The sequence below is a fragment of the Pelobates fuscus genome, chromosome 3 (assembly GCF_036172605.1).
Source record: "Pelobates fuscus isolate aPelFus1 chromosome 3, aPelFus1.pri, whole genome shotgun sequence".
In the NCBI taxonomy this organism is placed as follows: Eukaryota; Metazoa; Chordata; class Amphibia; order Anura; family Pelobatidae; genus Pelobates; species Pelobates fuscus.
Genome location: NC_086319.1, coordinates 228,532,734 through 228,556,968, shown reverse-complemented (window position 1 = coordinate 228,556,968; position 24,235 = coordinate 228,532,734). Strand labels below are relative to the sequence as shown.

General features: G+C 38.1%; 1 protein-coding gene across 6 annotated transcripts in view; it reads left to right on the top strand.

Moving 5' to 3' along the window:
- CACNA2D1 (calcium voltage-gated channel auxiliary subunit alpha2delta 1) overlaps positions 1 to 24,235 on the top strand; it is a 699,121-nt gene that overhangs the window by 550,789 nt on the left and 124,097 nt on the right. For all 6 annotated transcript variants that reach the window (XM_063448181.1, XM_063448183.1, XM_063448182.1 and 3 more), the window contains 2 exons: positions 20,717 to 20,795; positions 23,610 to 23,659. In XM_063448181.1, the coding sequence (XP_063304251.1) occupies positions 20,717 to 20,795; positions 23,610 to 23,659 (129 nt within the window). The remainder of the gene's footprint in view (positions 1 to 20,716; positions 20,796 to 23,609; positions 23,660 to 24,235) is intronic.

The window sequence follows — 24,235 nt, the reverse complement described above, 5'->3', positions numbered from 1 at the left end:
GTAAAAAATGCAAACACCAAATATGAACAGTGTGGCGGTCTTCCAAGGTATCACTGCCATGGATACCCTTTTTAAAATATAAACAAGCAAATAATAACACAGTCAAAATATAACTGGTGTAGCATAATCTCACACATGAGCCAAGGCTTCATGCTGGGAGAAGACTGGTTTAATGGAAGTACAGGAATCAAATTTATACAGTCAGTAAACTCCTCCTCTGTGCCTGAGAGATAATTGAGTCAGGAACAGTACAAATCAATTATCTCCAGGCACAGAAAAGTATAACAATTTTTGAACACCCCAAAAGTACCCCCAAAATACATGGAAACCCCACAAAAAGTCACATCACCAGATAGCTTGGATATGGACTAACAAAATACCTGAAAATCACCAAGATAGGTAGTGAGGTAGTTAGGTAGTTTTGGATTGCCATTACGGGGAAGTTTTGACCAATCTGTCACATTCTTGAAGCCCAAAATAGTTCCAGGGAAGTTGTGGCAAGAGCCGATCCCCGTTCGTGGTGTTTTGTACGAAAACCACACAAGTTAGCTGAAAGAAGATCAGTATAGAATGCTCCCTGTTTTCAGTAGTACATATCTCCCGAATGCAGTTCATGTAGTTGTAGTGGAACGGGAACAGGCAACAGGTCCATGATGACCGGTGTTCCCGGGAGTGCCTGGCTGAAATGAGTTCCAGGCACTCGACGGCCAAATACGGCTGCCTGTGTTCGGGAGACAAAATGTCACAACCACGTGCGTTCGCCTGCATGAAATGGCGGCCACCCAGTGGAGCATTCAATTAATTAGTTCTGTTGTGGTTTTCATACAAGATACTAAACATTCCACGTTCTAATGGGTCTCTGGGGTGGTCTCAGTTCAGGAACCGAACAAAATAAATTAAAAAAACTTGGGCACGAATCCAGACAATGAAAAGAAGCCGAAAGTGATGGGGTACTCCTTCACAAACAGCAAATCTGGCCAGCGTTTGTGACAAATGCCTCATTTCAACTGAGCAGATTGGTTCGGGTCGGTACAGTTTGGCAGGTTTAGAATGGTCCAGCCTATTCTATTCCTATGCAAGTCAGACCTTCAGGGGCCATGCCGGGTTTAGAAAAAATGCCTAGCGTGTCATCCAATCAATGGATTGTATAGTAGCTCTTCCCTAACTGTACCATTTCCTATGGCCTTACATCTGAAGCAGGACCCTGAATGGTGCGGTACGGTTCGGTTGTATGGGCCACTTTCATAATGGAAACACTCAAAATAGCATACCGTACCAAACCGACCCGAACCGATCCGCTCAGTGGAAACGAGGCATAAGTGGCTACTGAAAAAGACTTCACATAGCCAATTTTGAATACTCTGAGTTGTCTACATTTGCAAATAGTATGCCATTATGGGAACAATTTTCATTCCTGGGCTGCAATATGGTCTCAAAGGCAACATGAGCCCAGCAAACTAATCTGGCAAATTTCAATGTGTAAAAAATCAAATGGGCACGCCCTATGTTTGATCCTGTTCATTTTATTGTTTTGGGGGGGGGCTTTGTTGTACTCATGGGACATCACAGCATACAAATGTGTGTTTTTGTTGCAGTAAAAGTGAACAGTATTATGGTATCCACAGTTAAAATGTCATGCAGAACTTGGAAAATAACAAAATGTCTTACTTTCTGACACTTTTTTTTTTTAGATTCTATTCATATTAAATTATGTTTTATAGCTAAATAGGTTATGTGAAATGAAAGCCATATTTTTCCTGAACAAATTGCTATTTAATAAGTATGGGCGCATTTAATATGAAAGAGAGAAATTATGGTTGAACAGATATACATGTCAGGATTACTGTTTGATCCAGCATGTAGAACTGTATAGCACAGATGACAAATAAGTAACGTATTACCGGTCCTTAGAATGGCCGGATTTAACGTACATAGAATAGTCAAAATACTAGCCGAGGTCAGGGAACACAGAAAGGGACGTAGCGATGAGGAAAGCCAGGAGTCAGGATACCAAAATATAGAGAAGTCAATAAACAAAGTGAAAGTCAAAAACCAGGTAGAAAACTAATAACAGGAACACGCTCTCGGACAACCACAAGGGAAACCACGACAGGGCACTGAGCAGGATGAGAACTGGGCCTAAATACCCCTCCTTTAGTTCTGATAGGCTGTAAGCGGCCTTTGACCCCAAAGTCAGTTACCAGGTTTCATTTGCATAATTGCTGCTCAGCATTCACCCTTCTGTGGATTAGGTTGCTGCTCGGCACAACTTTTCCTGTGTGGACAGTAAATGTCATTAACCACATTTCTATAAGCGGATGAATACGTGACAATATAGCTCAAATACTAGGTTTTATTCAAAACAAACTTGTACAATGTTTGAATATTTTTAAATGTTTATTGAAAAAGATGTTGATTACTGCACATGAGAGTTGTTGATGATCTATGAAATGGCAAATATTATATCTAGCATTCATATCATAAAACCAGAAGCTAACTCATAGAATTAACAAAGGGTTATATGGCAGCAATAAAAATGTCTTGGGGAGAAATGGTACGCAAAGTGCATTTAAGCAGTTTAACATATTTAATCCAGTTAGCAATACAAATGATGATTTATGTGCATTGGCCCTCTGCTGAAGCCCCCTATTGGGCAAGTCATTTCTTACATTAAGCTCACACACTCTATGCATTATTCTATGGCACTATCATAAAACTAAACAGGGGCATTTGATTTAAAAGCATTTAAGAAACTAAAGGCTTCAGTCTATCAGTCCATTTCCAAATACATTTTCATAAACACTAAAGTTATGGGAGAAGTTTTTTGAGCATGGACCATGGACGTATGTGAGATAAATGAGGTTAAAATAAGTATTGCACGCAGGAGTGACACAAAGTAGTTAGACCGGAACAGAGCAATGGTTCACAAGCTATTCCTCAAGGAACACACATTTGTAGGAAAAAGAACCAAGTAGTTTGAGCTTTACAAATGCCAATGTGTATTGATATATTCTGTTGTATAATAATTTATAATCACATTTGCCTATGTAAAATAGTCACGGGTGGTTTTCTGAAAAGCTATGTTTAAATGCCACCATTATAAGTGGTCTAAAAAGTGAATGTTTTCTCTGACAATGATTTCTACCTGTTTTTGTAGAATTATCCCTTTCAGAATACCACTAAATGTAGAGTGGCTGAAAAACAGAAAAACAGATCACTTTTCTTTTTGAAAGAGAGGTCGAAAGAGTGATAAATCGGTTGTGGCACCAAAAAAATGGCATACACTTATAACTGCTTTTTCGAGAAAAAAAAAAAGATGACAAAACCTGATAGATTGAATAAATTAGAATTCAAATTGGTTAAAATTAGATGTAAATGTTTCGGCAACGCTGTAAAAAAAACCTCCCTCATTGTGCACTTCCACTAGTCTGTGTTCCATCAATAAATCTTCATTTTATATGTAAGGCACAAAGAAAATATAACAGTGAAATTGTAATCCTGTTCCCGGGCAGTATACAATCATTTGGCAGAGACTTCTACAGTTTGATTTTTCTACCTCCTATACTCTCATACCCTGATCATAAATGTATGTATAAAGTGCATATATAACTGTTTTATATCTGTTTTTAAGGCCAATAATAAGTGTAAATAATGGCTCTTTTATATAATTTTCAGTTTAGTATTAGTGTACTTTTTCAGGAAATTGCCTTATTGCACCTGAGTTAAGCCAAATCTCATAGGGCTTGGGCATTTGGGAGTAACTCTAATAAAATAACAGAATTTATTTCCTATAAGACACATAACCATAATGAGATTTTCCCAAATATTTAAATGTACAGTGACTTAAAATGAAATGGCTGAATAATCTAGTACATTAATCAATATTAACAGTATGAAACATTATGAAAACCAACCAGATGCTCAAGAGTTCTCAGAAGTCCAAATCTATTAAATGAAATCTCCAAACACCTGCTGGAGGAGAACTTGGGGAAAAAAAGGAAATTATACAGGATAATATCATGCAGGCAAGCGGATATGCGACAGTTAGACTATCCATCATATGCAAAGTCCATGAAAGCCCTGGAGAACACACACAGGGATTTTCATATGTATGGGTGTCTCTGGTTTGTTTTTTGTTTTTAACTATTTCAGTTCCACATCTTACAACACATATTTACCTGCTATGGCTTGGTTTTTGTTTTCTTTTTTTCTTAATATCATAAATTTATACAAATACTTTACATAGACAACTGCATAATGAAATAATGTGAAAATGGTCAGCACTTCCAAATATATCAATAAATAACTAGATTTGTATAAACTATCCTATTAGAGAATTCTGGAATTTTGAAACAAAATATCTGCATGTTGATTTTGCCACAGAACATACAAAAGGATGGGGTATTGTCAGGATCGGGACAGGGATCCAACACGCAGAGTACAAACAGGTACAGGATACGTATACCGGACCTTAGAATGGCCGGACTAACGTACGGAGAGTATAGAGAATGGTCAGAGACAAGCCGAGGTCGAGGGAACGAGAGGACAGGTAAGCGAGGAACAAGCCGGGTCAAGGATAACAGAGGTAAACAGAGTAAGTCAAACAAGCCGGGACGGAACCAAAGGGATAACAGAAAATACCAGAGCACTGTGTGACTAGACAGGCTAGAACCACGACAGGGCAATGAGCAAATGGGAGAAGCAAGTTTAAATACCCTGGCTCGGAGGGAGAGACACGCCTCCGACGAGATCTGATTAGTCTCTAAAGGATTGAGTGACAGGTCGTTCCAGGCTGGCGTCATGACGTCGGTTTCCGGACGTCCTGCTACAAAAGGAAGTGACTCCCTCGCGGCCGGCGTTTACGTGACCGGGTGGACCGCGAGGAACAGAGGAAACAGCCCGTCCGGACGGATAGACGTCTAAGTCTCTACCTCTCTCGGAGGTAGAGACTTCAGGTACCCTGACAGGTATACAGGAACTATGGGCCTGACTGGACAGTGAGCAAATAACTAAATATATTTTTAAGGGATTTCGCTCCTTATCATATCAATTCATATTGCGTCACCATGCACACACACATACTTTATAAAGCCAAACATAGCCATGTACATATTGCTCACAAGTATAGACACCACACCCACAATATGCCAGGAAATGTAAAAAAAAATGCTTTATGAATGTCATAGATTAGGCATATCCAATTACAATTAATTATATAATGCCAACATATTCCACAGCGGTATACTAAAGATAATCTAAAGAGATCATTTTAACAAAACAAGTCAGACATACGGGAAGAGTGGGTAAACAGGCTCTGGCCTAAATTATCTTACAATATTAACCCAATGGCATTTAGCTTTTACTATGATTTAAATAATAAAAACCAAAGAAAAAGTTACTTGCTCACTATCCCAAATCAAATTTAAATAACTGGAGGTTTTTTAGTACAATTCCAATGGCCATTCAAGTGTAAGCTTTTTATTTTATGTATTGGGGCTGATGTGTACTTTAGACATTTCTGACTATACACTTAATGAAGCTCCTCATTGTATTTTGAGAAAGTCATGGGACACTGTCATGTCAAGTGTAAAAATAATGGCAAAAACTAACACCCATACATAAACAGTATGGATGCAGTGTAAAGCAATATATACTGTCTAGATAAGAAGGAACAGAGTACTCATATAGACTTTCTGTAGTGTGCCAAGAAGCCCCAATCCACACCCACTAGTCCATGATATTTAGTGTTGAAGAAAATTTCATTCTGGACTCACATGCTTTACTCTTTGTAATTTTGAAGTTTTCTTCGAGTATTTAGATTTTAGGGCTCTGAATGGAGTATTCTTTCTTCGTGAAGTGGTGTTCAACTGGAATGTAGTAATGGTCTAATTCATAGTGTTTTATAGAGTGTCTGTGTGTGCTCGTTCTTTCATTTAATTGTTCGATGGTTTTAACAATGTAACATCCCTGGTTGCATTGCCTGCATTCAACATTTGTTGATGTGCAGGAGGCTGCTACTTTTATGCAGGGCCAGTGCAAGGATTTCTGTCACCCTTGGCAGAGATTTATTCACTAAACCCTGAATTGCAGTGAGTTGAAAACCAAATTACAAAGTTTAAGCAAAAACAGCAGAACTGTGACTGTAGCAGAATTGGAGAATTATTCTATATCAGAACTTTTGGCCTTAATTTTGCCATATGGTTTTTAGTTAGGTCTGCCTAATACACACATACTGCTTAATGTGTACATCCATAAACACATACTGCTTAATACATACATCCATAAACATATACATGCATCCATATACACATAATGTAGAGACCTACATCCTTATACACATACTGCCTAATACATGCATCCATACACACATACTGCTCAATGCGTACACCCATACACGCATACTGCTTGATGTGTATATCCATACACACACACTGCCTAATACATGCATCCATACACACATAATGTAGATACTTACATCCTTACACACATACTGCCTAATACATGCATCCATACACACATATTGCTTGATGCGTACATCCATACACAAATACTGCTCAATGCGTACATCCATACACACAACTGCTTGATGTGTACATCTATACACACACACACACTGCCTAATACATGCATCCATATACACATAATGTAGATACTTACATCCTTACACACATACTGCCTAATACATGCATCCATACACACATGCATTCATACACACATACATCCATAAACACACACACTGCCTAATACATGCATCCATACACACATAATGTAGATACTTACATCCTTACACACATACTGCCTAATACATGCATCCATACACACATATTGCTTGATGCGTACATCCATACACAAATACTGCTCAATGCGTACATCCATACACACAACTGCTTGATGTGTACATCTATACACAAACACACACACTGCCTAATACATGCATCCATATACACATAATGTAGATACCTACATCCATAGACACATACTGCCTTATGCATGCATCCATACACACATGCATTCATACACACATAAATCCATAAACACACATACTGTCTAATAAATGTATCCATACACACATACTGCCTAATACCTACATCCATAAACACGCATTGCCTAATATATGCATTTATACACACACCCTGCCTAATACATACATCCATACACACATACTGCCTAATACATGTATTGCAAATTAAATACCTAATGTATTGCACACACTCACAAACTCTCACTGTCAGACACATACTCAGTCACTGACAGACACAAACACTCACAGACACATTCACTGACAGACACACACACACACACAGACATACACTCACTCACTGACAGACATACACACTCACTCACTGACAGACATACACACACTTACTGATAGACAGACACACATACACACACACACTCACTGACACACATACTCACTCATTGACAGTCAAACACACACTTACTGACACACATACTCACTCATTGACAGTCAAACACATACTCACTGACACACATACTCACACAATTTTATTTTTTTGAGACAAATTCAGTCTCCCTAGCTGCCTGGGATCCAGAGTGGGGCAGCTTCTCACTCCTCCAGCGCGCTGTTTAGTATGCTGGGGCCGGAATGACGTCACATTCCGGCTCCCGGCATCACAGAGGGCGAGTGAGGGAGGAGTGAGAAGCTGGCCCTGCTTTTATGTTATAGGTTTTTTGGTTTTTTTTTTGCTGTGATGGCTATGCTATTTGTGAAGATATGTTGACACAGTTTGGACCACTTATTTCTGTTAAACTTATCTGTACTTAAGTTCTTCATGCTCAGTGAGCATTGGATTTAAATCCCTGGTGATTCTACATATGGCCTCAAGGATGGGGTTATATGTTATGACTAATGGTTTCTCTCTCTGTAGTAGATGTGCATGTAGTATGTGCACAGCAGAGTAAATTCCCTATTAATCACACTACGGTGTGAGCTGAGTTTACTCCATTTCGTTGACTAGATATATACAAGAAAATACATTTAGTAATTTAAATAAATGAACAATGGTATGTCTCTGTTGAATGCTTGACATTCTTTTTGTACAAAGACAATACTTACATGTGCCTATGCATACTGTTACCACGGACTACTGCACATACACATTCTTCACACACTTACACAGACATACATATACAAATAGACATGCATTCAGACTTTTACACACACTACTACACATGCGCACACACTACACACACATATACATACACACTCACACACACACTCGCTCTATCTGTTTGTGCATATAAAGCAATTTTATCATACTTAAATGGTCACATTTTTTTTTTTGGAATGAGTGGGATTTATAGGGGGCACATGAGAATGATGTGCCTACAGGTGCCTGAGATGTAAATCTGGCCCTGTGGATCATCCTTAAAATGCTTTGGAAACTGTAGACTGTAATTTTTGAGAAGCGCATGCCATTGGAAATATACTAATTTGGTTTCCTGAAACTAATTTCAATACTCTTTTCAAAGATTCTAAAATTGCAAACATACCCAAACTGTTCTTCTATTTTTTTGAAATAATTTATTCTACACATCCTCTTCAGCTGCACTCACTGAAGTGGATTAAAAGGCAATATGATTAGATGATCATAGCTCCCTCAAATGCATTATTTAAGGCATCATAGCTCTCTAATGGAAGCTTAAAGTACTTAAGTGCTTTTTTATCCATTTAGAAAATTGATATCATGTCTTTATGATCTACCCATTATTTCATCCATCAGATCAAGTTGTGGAACTCTGTACTATACAGATTGTGGCATTTGCCATTTGCCATGTAATTATTTCAGGTAATGGACAAGGAATAATATACAGATAACTACATGCATGCATTTTGTGGCCATATTCTTGGGCAGAACCAGGACATATATGTCCCAGTCTACCTAAGATTACTAGGAGATGCAGTCTCAGACAACATCTGCCCCATTTTGATAGTAGAAGGTGAAATCACTGATGGCTGGAACTGGAACTCCCTCTAATCTCTTCTGACCCCTTAACTGCTACATTACAGTATTCAGAATCTTTAAAACAAAAACAAATTACAAAATACAATGAATCTACATGTTTTCATTATCTAGTTTTTCAAAAACATTTAAAAGAATGTTGTACAATGGCTTTTAAAAATCCTCGGATGTCCTTGTCAGCAAAATGTATTCTGTGTCAGAGCAAACCAATCTTAAGATTAATATTTCCTGTAATATAAAGTACTGACAGCCTTTATTTGTGCCAGAATTCAGTAGAGAAAAGGTATTGTGTGACAAGTTAAAGCACATGACTTTATACAAGCATCCAGTAACACTGTAGAAGGTCAAGTCTGACGTTTTTATGGTAAACCTTAAAATAGCACAACACAAACTAATAAATATATATTTTTAAAGTAATTTTCTTTAAATTAAAAAAATGGAAGCAGTTTTTTTTAACCAGTAGCCATGTTGATGGTGATTAGCATACATGATTTCTAAATTCTCCAATTGTGAAATTATTAATGGCCTAATATTAATAATTAGATTCACGTTTTTTTGCCAAAAAATGCTAAAAGCAAAAGCTTTTTCATATCAGGTTTAATGGCTTATTTGAATTTTAAAATTGGCAGTAAAGATAGAAGTGCATAATAACTTAATGATTTAGATGTTTTTTTCAGCAGTGAATGCCAGGATGTGTCCGTTAATTTTTTGTTATTGTGACTTTGACCTCAAGCTCATATGTAACTTTATCAGTTTTGAAAAACAGAATTGGTCTGTTAATTTTCCATCTGTGTTTATTATAACTTTTATAGTTTAATAAATACAATTAGTGGCCACTTGGGATATATGCTGTGCCTCTTATTTATAACATGTATTAAAAAAAAATTAATAATAATATATACTTCTACAAAAAATAACACTACATATAGAAACTTCATGAGAATTAAAATGTGTTCAATATAAAATGCAAATTATAGTTTAGAATTTGAAAAGATTTGACAGCCAGGGTATAACAATATTTAGGGATTGACAATGTATTTAAATGGCTGGGTGGGGGCTATGAAGTGGGCCTTTTTGGGGGCCCGCAGGAGTGGGATTTGTGACTGTGTGACTTCCAAACAGAGATATTTGATTTCACTTAACTTACTCCCCAACATTGGCATCTCATAAAGTAGGATACCGGGGGTTGTGGGGTAAATAGACCCACCTGTAAAGTGGTTGGCTTCAGCCTAAGAATAGGCAGACCAGCCAGTCAGTCACCAAGGCAGACCATGTAGGGAGCACTGTTTCAGGTCTCTCTGCAGGGTCCCAGTACCCTGCAGTGCTCAGGCTATGCCTTTTGTGGACATTTGCAGCTATCACATTCATGAGATCCTTGAAAGTGTTAATAAATTGGTGGAAGGAAGAAGGTGCTGGCATTTGATATAATATTCTGATACCCACAGGCTATAAGAGAACAGCCTGGACCCTTCCAAATCCTCCTCTCCTTAGAAAAATGTAAACACGTGAAGGCACAGGGATATTACAATATGTGTATTAAAGGTACACTGTAGGCACCCAGATCACTTAACCTCATTGAAGTGGTCTGGGTGCAAACTCCTATAACCCTTAACCCTGAGCATGTAATTATTGCAGTTTTTATAAACTTCAATAATTACCTGCTAGGGTTAACTCCTCCTCTAGTGGCTGTCTACAAGACAGCCACTAGAGGGACTTCTAGAATCGAAACGGACCTTTGATTCGCTGTGCATGAGGACTTCCAGCATCAGATATTTCCTCATAGTAAAGCATTAAATAATGCTTTCCTCTGGGGAAATCCTAATGCGAGCAAGGGCATTGCCGCACATGTGCATTAGAGCTCCCCGAATGGCGGATGTCGACGTGGGAAGAGCATAGGTGGAGCTGAGCCATCGCCGAGGGGCATTGGTGCTGGACCCAGGTAAGTGACTGAAAGGGTTATTAACCCTTTCAGCGCCGCTGGAGGGGGCCTTGACAAAAAGGGAAGCTACAGTACCAGGAAAAAGAGTTTGTTTTCCTGGCACTATGGTTTCCCTTTAATGTATGTGTGCCAGTTTGAGTCCATGTCTGTGTGTCTGTGTGTCAGTGTGAGAGTTTTGAACAATAAATACTTGCTGATTAACAGGCTGTATTCTGTTGTAACCCGGCTATCATCAAACAAAACATTTTTGGTCTGAGTGTCAGTGTGAGTTTGTTTTTGAGTGTCAGTTTTAGCAGTATTTATGCTAATGCAAGCGTGCATGTGTAGGTTTGTGTCTGAAAGTTAGTTTGCGAGTCATTGTAAGTTTTTCAGGGTTGTGTTTGTGTAAGTGTGTCCGTGCATTCTTTTTTTTTTTCATTCTTCCTTTATTGAGGCAGCTGAATCATGAATTACAGAAAAAAGAAAAGGAGTAATATTATTTCAACACAAATCAAACACCTTATAGTTAACAACTAGGTATGACAGACTCTTTTTTTTTTTTTTAACAATACAGAGAGATACACACTAGTTAAACTTGTCTATATGAGTAGGTTATGCAAACATTTTGTCCAAGAACAAAGACAACACATGGAAAGCATTGTATATAATAAATCATGCTGTATTAGTGATGCGCAATGTCTCTGATGAGTAAGAACACCAGTATAATAAATAGCTGGCAGGGATATGTATGATATAGAGCTGTATACAATTAGCACAGAATAAGCAAAGCTGGTCATATAATGACTTTTGTGGTGTGCTAGTATGCCTACTGCTGTAAGCTAGTGTAACTAACAGATCAGGATGTTGGCAAACGAAAATTAAACAAAACTGAAAATATAATGATATCGTAATGGTGTTCATATAAAACAGATGACTACGAGGTGGGCAACCCAGAGAAACCAGGGTTAATAATATGGTGTTAAGGGGAGGCCTAGTGTGAACAACAACCCTATGTGTGCCGTTACCCATGCGGTCAACCGACACCCGTGCTCATCTTCCTACCCCTACAGCTAGACACAGTCCCAATTAGCAAGAACTGGCCACTTCACCGGCCCCAGGGAGCAAGAAGGGCCCACATGCGATCCCCACTAATCCTGATGCTCACAGCACTGTGATCAATGTCCTGAGAGAAGCAAAGTGTAACGAGGCGTCGTGTTTGTTTCCTCTGTAGAAGTGGTCGAAGCACTGGGGTATGTCCCCTGAGGACTCTCATCCTGGTGGACCGGTAGCGTAGGTGTTCTGGTAAGCACTGGCAGGTCAGGGCAAGGCAGACCCATGATACAAGCCTGGAGTTGTTGATATCTTCCACTGGGGCAGGCCCTGCTTGGTGCAGTGGTGACCAGGAGGTGAGTTATGCAGCGGGTAATGGCTCCAGTTCTTCTCCTCATGCCCGGTTATCCAGCCGCACTTCAATAGATTCCAGCAGGTCTCGCATGGCAGGGGTATTTGGTGCATCCGCCATCTTGTTCAGAGCAGTATGGCAGACCGTATGCAGGTAAGTTTGCAGGCTTTCAGACCCTCCCGCAGTCTAGTGCCAGTATCCACTGAGCTTTTGCCGGGATAACCCTCACCTTGCGCCCATACTCGTTATGGCAGTGAATACAGTGGAGAGATCAGCCACCTCTCCCCGTCTGCATCCACGTGCAGGCCGCAGCAAAGCAATTGCACTAGGTTAGCAGTCGAGCAGTCAGACACGTCCAGAAGTGCCTCAGGTGAGTGCTTGTTAACTCTACTACTAGATGTGCCAGTTTCATGGTGTATAAAACTGGAAAAGCACACTTTTCAGAGATGTTTGCTTGGAGCTCACACTATGTGCGACCGTGTATGCATGTTTATGTGTACGTGTGTACGTGTGTACGTGTGTTAATGTGTCTATAACTACATGTTAGTTTCTTTCTGTATATTAGTATTTATTTGCATAGTAATGAGTGTCTGTGTATGCATTTTTGTGGTATATCTGGGCAGTTAATATGATTAGCAGGACTAAAGAGGCGTTTCCAAGGCAACTAGCTCTAAATACATATCATTTTAAAAAAAAAGTCATTTCTAAGCAGCTTCTCGTACTATTTATGTATCTTGCTTAGATACACCTGGAAAAACAGTAAAGGTAACAAACCACAGCTTCTTAAAGGCAGGTTTATTATTAACCCTTACACTGCGGAAGGTACAAGAGAGGGTGCAAGGGAGCTATAGTGCTAGGAATACAAGTTTATATTCCTAGCACCATACTATCCATTTAACCTAAAGCCTCCCTAACAAAAGCACCCTATTAATATAGCCCCAATCCTCAGCTTAAATTCAGCAGGTCTTCTATCCACAGATCTTTTTTTTTCCATGTTACAAATATAAATCTTATAGATAATGAGGCTCTAACAGTGTGCAGTAAAGTATAGATATATTTTATCACTTGAATTTCGGTTTTCTTTTATATTTTGAATATTTGGGAAATTAAATAACCAATGAGTTCTGAAAAGACGCTATTCCACCATAGGTTTAAAAATACACAGCTGCTGTCTTACAATAAGGATGCACTACAGCATGCATATGTCAAAAATAATTACACAAATAGCACTAATGGATATAATCATGAAACCTGGTGATTTACGTTTATTATCTATTTCTATTAAAAAATATCACTTGCAGACTATGATCTCTAGATGTTTGTATATTTTGGTTACCTCCCTTGCATTAAAGAGGTCAATTATAACACACAATGTAGCCCTTTGTAAGCCCACTTGGAAATAGTTAAAACTTGGACATGTAAATAGAGTGTCTTGTGTGTGTCTGGTGTTTCTCAGTATATTTCTTTGGTTCCCCGAGTAAGGTCATAAGGCTGGGTAATTCAAATCTGTTAACATTTCACATTATTCATTATGTTACATTTCCACAAATACCCTTAAAATTACTTCTTTCCACTCCATTATCATTATAGGGGATCATAGTCAGTTTATAAAGCTTGGCCTCTTACAAGTCAAGGTCAGGAAAAAATGTCTACGCCCACTGATACATTCGTTTAAATGGACTTGTCCAAGTTTTGTTACCGGAATAAAGTTACTTTCATGAGGGATACAATTTTTAATTATTTTCCAATAATTTTGGAAAAATGGCTTGTCATGTCTGCATATTAAATATCAATATGTAAAATGACCCTACAACAATTCAATCATGTGATAATAAAGGTGCATGGGCATCTGTGAGTGCTTTACAATACTGTGGGACAAACTGAAAAAGCTTATTCAAACATATATAATGTCACTGCTGTTATGCTTTAAGATCTTCCTGGAACATAATTCTGGTCCACATGTGATACTTTTTAATGGATATCTAGGTTTAGAAAGCAAAGCATTGACAATTGGCTACAGCAGTGAATGATGTAATGTTATTTTTTAACATTAGTTTATGTTTTTTTTGTTTTTTGTTTTTTTTATTGATGCCAGAAGTGAAAATCAAGAAACATTATGTACGGAAACAGTTTAAAAAATAGTAGGCAGTCAATCATTTTATGAAAGCTGAAATGCTTTATTAATAGCTATGAAGTAGACTTCCTATGAGATAGAATATATGGCATGAAATTAATAACTGGTGATGAGAACCATTGCACCCAAACTTGATCAGCATTTATTTATCTAATAGTGGATTGTTATCCATCTTGACACTTTCAGTGTTCTTCCCCTTGTTAACAGCATGCAGGATTCTTAAACTACATCTGCTAGAACAGTTTTCCTTTTACCATGTTCACGATTGCCAAAAGTTGTATTTTAAGTTGAGACTAGCTTTAAACATTTTTATATTATGTTCTTTTATCCCACATTCCTTTGATGTTAGTCTGTGATAGGACATTTGCTGTTTTGGATTTTATCTCCACTTTGCCAGGTTTTATAATAGACATATTTTGTCTGCTGTATATTTTGGACACGATCCTCATGCTATGGCACTTGTCATTATTACACATCTTGCTCATTGAAGAACTGTTGCCAGGGAAATTTAAGTTAACCCCTTAAGGACACATGACGGAAATGTTCCATCATGATTCCCTTTTATTCCAGAAGTTGTGTCCTTAAGGGGTTAATATTTGCGACTCTTCCCGGCGCAAGTTTATGTTGTGTCTTTCTATTTTACCAGGTGATGTGTGTTATACTTCTATATTATGCAAAGCTGTAGAGATGTAAATAAATAAGGGGTAAATAATTACAATAAATGAAAAACAAAAATAATGTTTAAAAATAGTCATCAAGAACTGACAAAACGGAAATAGTTTAACAAATGTTTAATGAACACATGTATAATTATAGATGTTGATTAGAGATGTCCCGAACGGTTCGCTGGCGAATAGTTCCTGGCGAACATAGCTTGTTCGCGTTCACCACGGACGGCAAACATATGCGATGTTCTGTCCGCCCCCTATTCATCATCATTGAGTAAACTTTGACTCTGTACCTCACAGTCAGCAGACACATTCCAGCCAATGAGCAGAAGACCCTCCCTCCCAGACCCTCCCATCTACTGGACAGCATCCATATTAGATTCATTCGGAAGCTGCATTCTTTTTTTTTATTAATTTTTTTTGTATGATTTATTATTTTTTTTTTGACAGAAGTGTGTTATATTTGAGCATGCTAGGCTGAACGTGCGTATATCATGGCTAGTTGCACTGAGGGTATGAGTATATAGCAGTACATGATTGTGAAAGATGGCTGTCATGTTTAGAGTGTAGCTTGCACGTTATCAACTGTGTATTTATATCAGCAGCTCCACCACTAGTTATAAATCAAGTGTGAGTCCCCTTATGAGATGAGACTAGTGAATAACACTAGTGGGCTATAGTGGGACATGCTTGGCAGGCTGCTGTTTACTGCTTGTGCTCATCCGATCCCTTCTGGGTGCCAGGTGCAGACCCTGGGAGTCCCTGATACCTGGAACAACAAAGTCAAGTCTCTGGCTGAGTGCCGTGTTCGCGGCTTGAGGTGGTGGAAGCTTGTTTTTTCGGGTGGTCGGATCTGTCCCGGTGGTGCTTCACGTCCGGTGCAGGATTGTGGTGGCTTAAGGTGGAGGCGAGTGCTTGATGTGGGGCAGGCTCTGCATTTCTGTTCGTGCCTCCGGTCCCGTCTTCGACGCCTTTTAAATTGGTGGATTTTAATGGGGACTGCTTCGCTTAGCTGTGGTGGAACTTGTTGGGGTTGTGGTGGAGCTTGTTGGGGCTTCCTGCTTGTTATTTGCTTCCAAAATTGATTATAGAGTCTGTCCAGCTTAGACTCAATATCCTGCCATGCTTTGCTGGTACCAGGAGGACACGTGGCTGCCGCCATATTGGGAGAGTCGCAGATGAGTATGTCAGCCTGGGCGGCTGTGCTCTGTGCGTCCATTAGCTCCAGACAGCCTCTCAGGGGTGGACCGAGATAACCCACACCAGTCCGAGGGCGGGTAACGGAGCTCCTGCCGGGAAGTAGCTGCTCCTGGGCATCCCAGGATCGGGAGATCGGACGCCCAGTGAGCACCAGGCCACACTTGCCACGCGGAGGTAAGTAAGACTCTGTCCAGTTGCTGAACACTATTAAGCATGTCGGGTCAGTCAGGTAGGAGCAACATTGCTGGGTCATCCCCTTCTTGGTTGAAATTTGCTTGTTGATAGCTGCTTAAAGTGAGATATTGAGGGAGCTCACACGAAGTGCGTCTTTCCTCCATGACAGCTAGGCCCCGCCCCCCGGAAGCTGCATTCTTAGTGAGAGGAGGGACAGTGTAGCTGCTGCTGATTTAATAGGAAAATCAATAGCTAGGCTAGTGTATTCAGTGTCCACTACAGTCCTGAAGGACTCATCTGATCTCTGCTGTAAGGACAGCACCCCAAAAAGCCATTAGGGCTAGAACATCAGTATGCTTTTTTTTTTCTGTGTAATCTAATTGCAGTTGCCTGCCTGCCTGCCAGCGTGTGTGTCAGGCTCACAACGTATACTGTGACCACTTGCCCAGTGCCACCACTCATATCTGGTGTCACAATAGCTTGCATTTAAAAAAAAACTAAAAACTTTTTTGACTTTGAAATAATAGCAGTCAGTTTCCTTCACACATGTGCGTTTCAGGGCCTGCCAGGGCACAGTGTCACACCAGTGCAACTCATATCTGGTGTAACAGTAGTGTACATTTAAAAAAAAAAATACAGGGGGCTTGTTGTCACCTTTCGGGGACCCTTGGTGTTGTACGTAGCTGGGTGGAGGAAGAGACCTTCATTGACATCAGTGAGGACAAGGAATGGGACATGGCTAGCTTGGTATCCAACCTTGTGCAAATGGGGAGTTTGCGGTTGTGCAAATGGACTGTTTGCAGTTGTTTGCGATGCGTTAAACGGGGAGTTTGTTCTGTCACTGTGAAGCGGGCGTAACCCTTACACTACCTGATCGATACAACATCATACCTGATGTTTTAAAGCACATTATTCCAAACAATTTAGGAATGTTAGGTGATTTCTGCCCATTATGGATTAAAACCAGACTCTGCATCAACTAGGTAATTTTCCATGGGAGTTTTGCCATGGATCCCCCTCCGGCATGCCACAGTCCAGGTGTTAGTCCCTTTGAAACAACTTTTCCATCACTATTGTGGCCAGAAAGAGTCCCTGTGGGTTTTAAAATTCGCCTGCCTATTGAAGTCTATGGCGGTTCGCCCGGTTCGCCCGGTTCGCCCGTTCGCGAACTTTTGCGGAAATTCGCGTTCGCCCTTCGCAAACGGAAAATTTTATGTTTGCGACATCTCTAATGATGATGCACGTCAATAAGGAACAATAAAAATATTGATTTGACGATTTGTTTTATTTTAAACTGCAATTCATCCGAATTAGCACAGATTAGATGAATGTATAAATTCTAGAACTCTGATCCAAAACATAGTCAGATCACAAACCAAACTAATTGTGCAATTCAAAAGTACACTTATTTTATTTCACATAAAGACATTTCAGACCTTTCTAAAACACATTCCAACCCCACAGTGCACAATATGTATAATTTCTAAAATACAGCAAAGTACTAATAAGAAGCCCACTTACTCCACACCTCCATGCCCTCTATGCACCAAACACCAAAACCGTAAAGGCTCCAGTTACCATAGTGATAACAAACAACTGATAGGATCATGCATACCAATGAGGGTACTCTTTAGGTGTTAGGGGGCCTTCTAAAGTTTGTTATAAAAAATCTATAACCCTCTGGTATAGCATTCTCTTTTAAAGTTTAATTTGAGTTTTATGTTACAAACACTGATTAAGTAATCCGGAACAATATGAACTGATATTTTGTTACCATCAGTGTTTCCCCTGTGTAATACAAGTTGAAGTGTACTAAACTTAAGAACTTTCAGAGGACCAAAAACAGAATTGTCATTAAGACTGGGAAGGGTTAAAATTTCAAGAAAAACTAACCTCCATCAATCCATGATCCGGCGGATAGTTTATAGATGCAGGAAATTTAAAGGAGTACTCCAAGGATCTTTGGACTTTGGGATCATTGGGCTGTAGTGATTATAATTCTAGTAGTACCCTGTTCCTATATCCAAATAAAGGGCATACCATATTGCAATGGTTTGGCCTCTCACCTGGATCTAGGCACAAACGTTACTATGCTGTTGACTGAACAAAAACCAGCTTCTGCAGAGCTACAAAAGTCAGATTCTGATTCTGTTGCCATTCAATGGCTGAGAGCATCATCTGAGCTTTCCCAGAAACTGATTGAATTATATTCTCTGCCCAGAAATATGCACATAGTTGACACTAGCCAGCCCGGAACTCTTATTCTGAGATGGCTAATGGCACCTCAATGATGATGCTGGAGGTGTAGTTACACCTCCAGGTGCAAAAGAGTTAAACTCTGTAGATACACTTACAAACATTTCAATAATTTTAAGTGGTCATGGTGTTTGGAGTCTGTATGTGCAGTATATCCCTATGAAAAAGGTCATGGTGCTTAGTGTAACCCTTTAACACCATTTTTACTCTTATAGTTCTCCAAGTAAAATCAATCTAAATGCTAGACAAACAATACTCCAAGAGGACGGAACTAACCCAGAGTAATAATTAAGTCATTGTAAGCATCTTGTGCATTGGCTTATGTTAAGTTAAATGTTATGTTAAAATTCCAGATAAAAGGAAACACTTGTTGTTTAGAGCATTAGGTACCTGTTTCCTGTCTTAAGTTTCCAGAAACCACCTAGCTCCAGATGGTAATTTGATGAATGTACAAAAAAGAGATGTGCATGTCCAGTACTCTGCTGGGGTCACTCAAGGACATTCACAGAGTTGTCTCTAAGAAACTTTTGTGTTGTCTTGGCTATGTTGGCTATGTCCTTTTGGTCAGTCTGATTTACTGAGCACTCGGGACCAGTCTTTCATTATGGATATCTCTGTGTTTAGCTGAATTCAGCTTTTTCTCAACTCAGACTAGTCCCTGCTTCTGAATAACACCTCCAAAGCATGATGCTACCACCACCATGCTTCACAATTGGGATGGTATTGTGCAGGTGATAAGTGGGGGGCTGGTTTTCTCCAGACATGATGCTTTGTAACTGAGGTCAAACAGTTCAATCTTCTATAATCAGACTAAAGAATCTTGTATTTTACAATCCGATTGTCTTTTTGGTGCTTTGTTTGCAAATTACAAGTGGACTTTTATGTGTCTTGCAGCAAGGAAAGGCTTCTGTCTGGCCATTCTGGTATAAATGCCATATCAGTCACATGTTTTTTGAAGTTCACTCAGCGTGACCATCGGCTTCTTGTCACCTCTCTTCCCAAGTCCCCTCTCCATCGATTGCTCAGTGTGGCCAAACAGACAGCTCTAGGAAGAGTCATGGTTGTTCCAAACATATTCTATTTAGTAATAATATAAGCCACTGTGCTCTTGGGAACCCTCAAAGCAGCCAACATGCTTTTGGATATTAGTGTTTATTTTTATTTTTATTTACAGTCAGCTGTTTCTGTTATCAAAAGATCATTAACATAGTGTTCTGCCTACTTTGGGGGTGCTCCCTTGGTGACTTCAGGAGGGTGATCTAGGGAAGAGAACTTTGATATGCACAGCTATTTAATGGTGAGAATACATGTAATACCTGGCTGTTCATTGACATACCATAGAAAGTTAGGGATATGTCATGACCTATCCTCACCTCTCTGCTAGTGTAGGGGTCATTGAGGTTTTCTTTGGGCTTTAGCCTCAGGTGTTTCCGGAATCTTGCAATGTCCCTAGACTTATTTTGACCAGTTATATCATTGGCACCATGAAAATGTAAACGACAAGAATCATGCCATGATGATTTTGGTTTGAATATCAGGTCAATTCTGCCTAATGGTCCTGGATGCTGAAATAATTAGCAAGACATCACATACTTCACATTCATGTTTTAGAATTTCCAACATTCTAGCTGCAGGACATAACAAGGCTTATCTGATACAGTACACTTAATTTGTGATATATTAAATTAGCTTGGATGTTGTTTTAAGTAAAGAAAAAGAACTTACGGTTGTGTGAAGTATCATGTGAAGTAAAAATCTATGAGATATGAAACTTGTGTTTATTTTTAGAGTACCTGATATTCCCAGTGTTTAAATGTGTACATTTTAACCCCTTAAGGACCAAACTTCTTGAATAAAAGGCAATCATGACATGTCACACATGTCATGTGTCCTTAAGGGGTTAAATCATTTTGTATTCATGTTGATACTTAAAAAAAAATAAAAAAATAATACAAATGTTTTATGTTTTTGGTTCCCTAGGTCCGTGTATTTACTTTTTCTGTTGGTCAGCATAATTATGACAAAGGACCCATTCAGTGGATGGCTTGTCAAAACAAAGGTGTGTACATATACCACAAACATGTATAGTAGATGTTTATGCATTTTAATTTTGCCTTAATAAACCGGTTAAAGGAAATATTAACTTTTTGATCAACAGATGCAAATATTCAAACTTAACAAATGGTTATTTACTGAAGTGTTCAAAGTGAATTTCAAAATTATGACAAAATAGCTGAATTATAAAAGTATAATAAAAAACAAGTCAATACTGTTTTCAGTTTGGCTATGTTGGATTTCATTATGAATTGACTTTGAATTCCAAGAAGCTCTCACTATAGAAAACAAACATAAATTAAATAAAACATTTATTTCTTGTGTTAATGAGCTACTCTAATTTTCTCCCTTAACTGGTAAAGAGGTTCCTAATTAAATACTTCTACTAATTATGGATAAAATGTGGGTCTCTCACTGTAGAAGTAAAAGATTCTCAAGTGCTCACAATCCTTGATGGCAGCTGATCTGCCTTTAGTCTGCATTCAAGGTTGGTGAGTGCAAAACTGCATGTATTTGTATACTTATACACTTCACATTGGTCAGACAGCAGATTTTATAAAAACCTTTGCTGCCATCCAAACAGCAATCCTTAAAATAGAAAATTAGTTGCACTCTATTAATATTGTTACTAGAACTTGGTGGACTCAAAAATAATACTCTTCCGATGTGCGCAAAAGTTTATTTACACAAATAACAAACACCCAGAAGTCTGTGCAATTTTCAGATAAATGTTTTTTCTATATATTATATTTTGCAGTTGTGAAAACAAATTTTAATTTAGAAATAAAAGGTTTTAGACTCCAAAACAATCAAGAAAAGTGTAACTCGGTGGAATATACTTAGGCATTCTTTTGCCTTTTTTCATCTTTAATAAATCTTAGAACTATTCATGGAAATGGGGATCTGGAGTGCTAGATCATTCTTTAGTCTTTTTCTTAGAAGAAATGCCTTAGGTTAAAGAGCAGCATTTCAATTAACAAACTAGTAATTTACAGAAGTTGATCCTTTGTGGGACCTTGCCTGTTTTTACTCATGTTGTATGGAGAAGGTAAGACAGATGTTTTAATGTGCATTGGGGTAAGATCAGACTGGCAGTATTTTACTTAGGCCTACCTATCCTGATATTTTATGCACTAAAGTGCAAAGATAAATAATATACTGGCCTTGACCGCTCATTTTTATTTCTTGAAAAAATGTATTCTTACATTGCCTCTGGTTCAAATTACTTGGTATTTTTTATTATCATTATAGTTTATCCTGTGCAGCCGAATATGTTGACTCTGTAAATTATGATACAAATACTTTTTATCATGTATAAAAAAAGTTAAGCTGAACCCAACCACTAAAATTGGACTGGAGAGGCCAGGCCACTTTAAACATTTTCACGCAAAGTCAATTTCCACAAGGAAAGTTTAAAAGTGTAGCTATATTTTGATTATCTTCCCTCAATAACTCTGGAAGGTGAATTAGAGTAATTACAATGTGAATGTTAAATATTAGAAAATGTGTCTCTTATGTATTATGTATGGTTAGGTTAGGAACCATTAAGGCCGGGTTATTTTATCACCAGTGATAGGCTTTTAGTAATTATATGTAAATAAATGCAAGTATGAATAGAAAAAAGAGAATAATGCATATTATATGCATTATATATATATATATATATATATATATATATATATATATATATATATATATATATATATATATATATAGTGTTCAAGTAGAGATTGTAGCCATATTAGCCCATTTTGTAGATGTAAAAAATAGATAATATTTGTATCTTGAAATACCTTTTTATTGGACTAACAGAATTTTTTAATGACAAGCTTTCGGGAGAACCTCCCTTTCTCAAGTCTAAAGCATTTCTGAGCAAGACAACACATAGAATTCAAAGTTGAGTTGTGATACAGGGGTTAAAGCGACATGAGTGCAGATAAGACACAGGTTTCATAGAAAATAGACACCATTCTCCCAGAGGGTCGTAAATGTCATGTGTGGAGATCACAGAGTGAGGGGGGAGAGAGAGAGAAAAGCAAGCAAACAGTGCAGAAGAAGGTGCTAGAAGGGGAGAGTTAAAAAATAATAATAATTATATTAAGAATGCATGAATTCCCATCCAAGAGTAACAGGATATGCATGAAGGCCTATATCCAGCACAGACAGACACACACTCACACATGTACATATACGTATACACGAGTAGTGTATATGTACAAGTGTACACAAGCACATACACAATATACATACAAAAATATACATATAAAAACAACAGATTGCACAAATATATGTACATGTATACCTATACATACATGCACACATAAGCACCAATACATGTACCTATACATATACAAATGTGCCTACACATATATAGACCTATAACATGAGATTATTTTAAATGTTTATACGAAAATATTAACTCATTTAAATAGCTCACTTAGTGATATTAAATCAAGGCCATATTTTAAATAATAAAGCTATATATAATTATAAAAACATTATTTTTTTTTCTAGTAGGTTGGAATATAGGAAAATATATTTTAAAATCTGCATCTGATAGGTGAGTGCTGAGACCAGCAAAAGGCAGGTTGTTGATATGTCCAGGTTACTGTTGAAATACATATATATTTTTTCATAAGTATGAAATGGAACCCACAATGAGATTTGTTGTACCAAAATAATGTTTTCAGTACTTGATGCATGTGAGTCATTATCAATATTTTCAGTAAAACTGTGAAAATGTACACACTTGTCAAAACAACACTAAGTTATCTATTATTTTATAACTATGCTCTATTATTTTATAAATATGTTGTAGGTTTTTATTATGAAATCCCATCTATTGGAGCAATAAGGATCAATACACAGGTTAGTATTTTTGCAAAATGTTCTAATTAGCTTATGGTTGTCTTTGATTTTTTTACATTTCAAATTACAATATGTACTCTTATCAGGTAACGTAATGTACACGGCCTTACATAATTCCTATCAGTACATAAAGTAATTCTAGATATACCCCAAAAAAAGAAATGCATGTACTTTTATAAATATTTTCTTTGGTGGATTAAGAAAAAAAACTGCTTGCAAAAGCTGTAGATCTGGTGCCTCACTGAGAACCCTCCGAGCAGGAGCTGCAAAAGGCACGGAATCACCACTTTTTTTTTAGAGCTCATTAGAAGGGTGGGATGATGCAGGTACAGTCTCACCCAATGCACCTGCTGCTTCCATTAGCTCTGTAGATAGCCAACATTGGAAAAACACTTCCAGAGTAACTTTTTGAGAAGGTTTATCAAAATGTTACCGTTTAATTTTGGGCAAATGTTTAGCGTAATTTATGAAATCAGATTTCTTTTTTTGTCTCTTGCTTCTTTTGCACCCTCTGCATCATTTTTTTATTTATGAGATACAAGATTCAAATTCACATAACCAGATTTCTGACCAGAA